This window comes from Malania oleifera, chromosome 13 (genome assembly GCF_029873635.1).
Source record: "Malania oleifera isolate guangnan ecotype guangnan chromosome 13, ASM2987363v1, whole genome shotgun sequence".
Taxonomy (NCBI): Eukaryota; Viridiplantae; Streptophyta; class Magnoliopsida; order Santalales; family Ximeniaceae; genus Malania; species Malania oleifera.
Window position 1 is genome coordinate 4,556,029 of NC_080429.1, and position 3,325 is coordinate 4,559,353.

General features: G+C 37.9%; 1 protein-coding gene across 1 annotated transcript; it reads right to left on the reverse strand.

The window, feature by feature from the left end:
• Positions 1–212: 212 nt before the first annotated feature.
• Positions 213–2,373, reverse strand: LOC131145420 (rust resistance kinase Lr10). The gene is made up of 3 exons (XM_058094467.1): positions 1,929–2,373; positions 1,574–1,600; positions 213–1,458 (listed from the first exon to the last, which is right to left on the reverse strand). The coding sequence occupies exons 1-3, from the start codon at positions 2,167–2,169 to the stop codon at positions 1,085–1,087; spliced, it is 642 nt and encodes a 213-aa protein (XP_057950450.1). The 5' UTR covers positions 2,170–2,373; the 3' UTR covers positions 213–1,084.
• Between the last annotated feature and the right edge of the window lie 952 nt (positions 2,374–3,325).

Here is a 3,325-nt window from a genome sequence, read left to right on the forward strand (position 1 = left end):
AGAAAACATTTAAAATGGCCGTATAGATAGATGAGTACCAAGTTGTATCGTGATCTTGAGGACATCACATAACGATAATAAAAAGTAATTTGTAATATTTTTTTAAAAGGTAAGAGGATCTTTATTCAAGAGGAATCAATCAAGCAAGCAAGAAGCTTGATGAACAGATTTTGAAGAGGAGCAAGAAAAACAAGTCTTTGAACAGCAACAAATGCAAACAGAGCTGATACAATTCCACTAGATTTAGCTTAAAACACTTATAATCCAAAGGTAAAGTAAAGCAACATGACGTTGGATGTCTCTTGTCTCCTATAAAATTCATAATATTAGTATACTAAATTAATTTCCTGACTTTGATTCAGAAATAGTTGGTAATTCTATGTCGAAAGTACTTTTTTGCTTTGCTGAACTTGCTGTCATTGGACTTGTAGAACCAAAAGGATTTGGCGGCATGATCAGACTGCCACCTTCTCCTTCTAGCAATTGTACCACAACTTTTATTGATGGTCGATCCACTAGATACCATTGAATGCACCAAAGACCTACAATTGTTAGTTGTTTTGCAATATTCGCATCTCCACCGCTATCGATCCCACTTCCTATAGCTTCTCCTCGTTCTAGCTGATTATAAATCCAATCTGGAAAATACCCTTGACTGCCGTTCTCTTCTGTATTTTTACTCCTTTCAACCATATTAAGCAACAACATTCCAAAACTATAGACATCTTATTTGTGCGAGATGCTCCCAAAATTTCTAGAGAACACTTCAGGAGCAATATAGCCCAATGTTCCTCTAGGACCAGCACTGGTGAGAGATATAACACTTTGTTCTTTAGAGCACAACTTAGCCAAACCAAAATCGGAGATCTTTGGGTTGAAGTTTTGGTCCAGCAAGATATTATGGGGTTTGATATCGAAGTGGAGGATTCGTTGGTTGCACCCTTGATGCAAATATCCAATTCCTTTAGCTATGCCAAGAGAAATGTCTTTAAGCTTCTTCCAACCAAGAGACTTCTTAAGGTTTTCTAAAAATATGAACTTCTCAAGCGATTCATTCGGTAAGAATTCATACACAAGAGCTCTTCTAAATCCATCGGCACAAAAAGCCCACGAGGCGAACCACATTGACATGGTGGATTCTTTCCATGGTTCCCACTTCATTGAGGAACTCTTCACCATTTCCATGGGTAACGTTGAGGATTTTCACAGCGACAAGAATTTTATTGGAAAGCTTTCCTTTGAATACAGCTCCATAACCTCCTTCACCCAACTTGTCCTTAAATTGGTGGGTGATCTTCTTAATGTCAGCATAAGAGTATCGTGTGGGTTTAAGAGCTCTATAGTCCTCCAAAAATTTCTCAACCCTGGCTCTATGCTCTCTTTCTGTTCTTTCTATGCTATGGACATAGTAAACACCAATTGCAATTAGTAGAAGAGCAAATGAACCTAAGATTATGCCTGCATTTAGAACACAATAATATGTCAATAACCCTTTATGCAAATTTCTTTTCTCCAAAAAATATAAGTTTCAAATAAAAGTGTGAGTAGGTTTATCTATATAATATAGCTTCACCTGCAGTCTCTAGCTTTGCGACATCACCTATAAATTTTACAAGAATGGTAGTCAATTAGTAATTGAAGTTAATTAAGAGTACCTCTGCAATTTGGAACTATATGTCTTAGTTAGTCAAGCTGAATTGCTCATGAAGTTGATCTAAATGTCCAAAATTGCAAGAGAAAGTATCATGCATAAGACGAAAGACTTGCAATGCGTCTGTTTAATTAGGGACTATTGGGATTCAATTTAACTATATAAGGTCATCATTGGGCAAAGATGAGAAGGAGAATTCATTAATATGTATATATATATATATATATATATATATGTGTGTGTGTGTGTGTGTGTGTGTGTGTGTGTGTGTGTGTACCTAATTTATGTTTGGGTTTATGACATGAGGAGTTCTTCATCAATCTGCATTCCTCGCATTTTGGTTCTGCCCATTTGAGACTAAAACCGTAGTGGAATATATAACTGATGATTGATGGAAGGGTGGTACCAATCTTCGTGTAGTTTGAAAGGGGCTCTTCAGCAATGTTAGTGTCATCCTCCAAACCATAAACTTGGTGGGTGGAGGAGTTGAGGCAAGAGAATAGATAGAGCGAAGACATTGATGATGTATCCGATCTGAGCTTGGAATGTGAACAATTGAGTAAAGTGAAGTTGCTTAAGTAATATGGTGGGTAATCTTCATAATATTGGAAGGGAGAGAATGAGAAGGTACTGGAGTAATTGGGTAACAGAGCTATTCTGGGAAGGCAGGCATCTAGGTTATACGACACACTGATCACCCGAGACTTGTAATCAATATCATCCACTAGTGTCACGGTCTGACTATTTTCACACCTTTGTGAAAGGTTATGCAGCGCTAGCTAAAGCACTCTTGCTTAACTAGATAGTCTATCGTTTACCAACATTCATCCATGAAACACTTTCATTAGCATTCATTCAAATAACAACGAAAACATTAATCAATTCATGAAATTCATGGCAAGCAAGAAGTAAACATTGCAGAAAACATTAATCAATTCATGAAATTCATGGCAAGCAAGAAGTAAACATTGCAGCAAACGTAATTCATTAACAACACCTTCATTGACATTGTCTGCTTAGCGAGGGAGACAAGTAGGCTAAACACGTTGACAAAAGCTAGTAAGTTTTACAATGACTGATAAACACTCACCCTTCCCTAAAGAGCTTTCTAGGCTATTCTCACTTTGGCACAAGGAAACATCAAAGTGATTAAGGAGTCATACTGCCATATTTGGCATACAATGAAATAAATACTAGAAAATAACCCTACACAAGTATTTACATTATGGAAACCCATCCCAAACAAACCAGGAAAGCGGTCACAGGCAAGTATAATGCCCTGAACAAGCTTAGCTCATGACATTCTCCTCCACTTATGCGGTTGACATCCTTGTAGACTTTGATGTTAGGTACACTTCAACTTTGTCCACGAACGGTTGCATATCTTCCAAAAAAAGCCATCCGATTTGTTCATCACCAAGGCCTTTCCACTTCACTAAGAACTTTTGCAGCTTCTTCCATGAGGATATCTTCAACTTCATGTTTGTTAGGTTGAACTGTACTCACTTCTGATCTGGTTGACTTACTTCTGCTCGAATCGTCAGTGTCAGCGTTGTACGACTTGAGGCAGCTGACGTGAAACACAGGATGCACTTTTATCCAAGTCGGAGAGTTGATTTTGTAGCAGACCTTCCCGACTTTGGCCAAGATAGGGACTGGTCCTTCATATTTGCG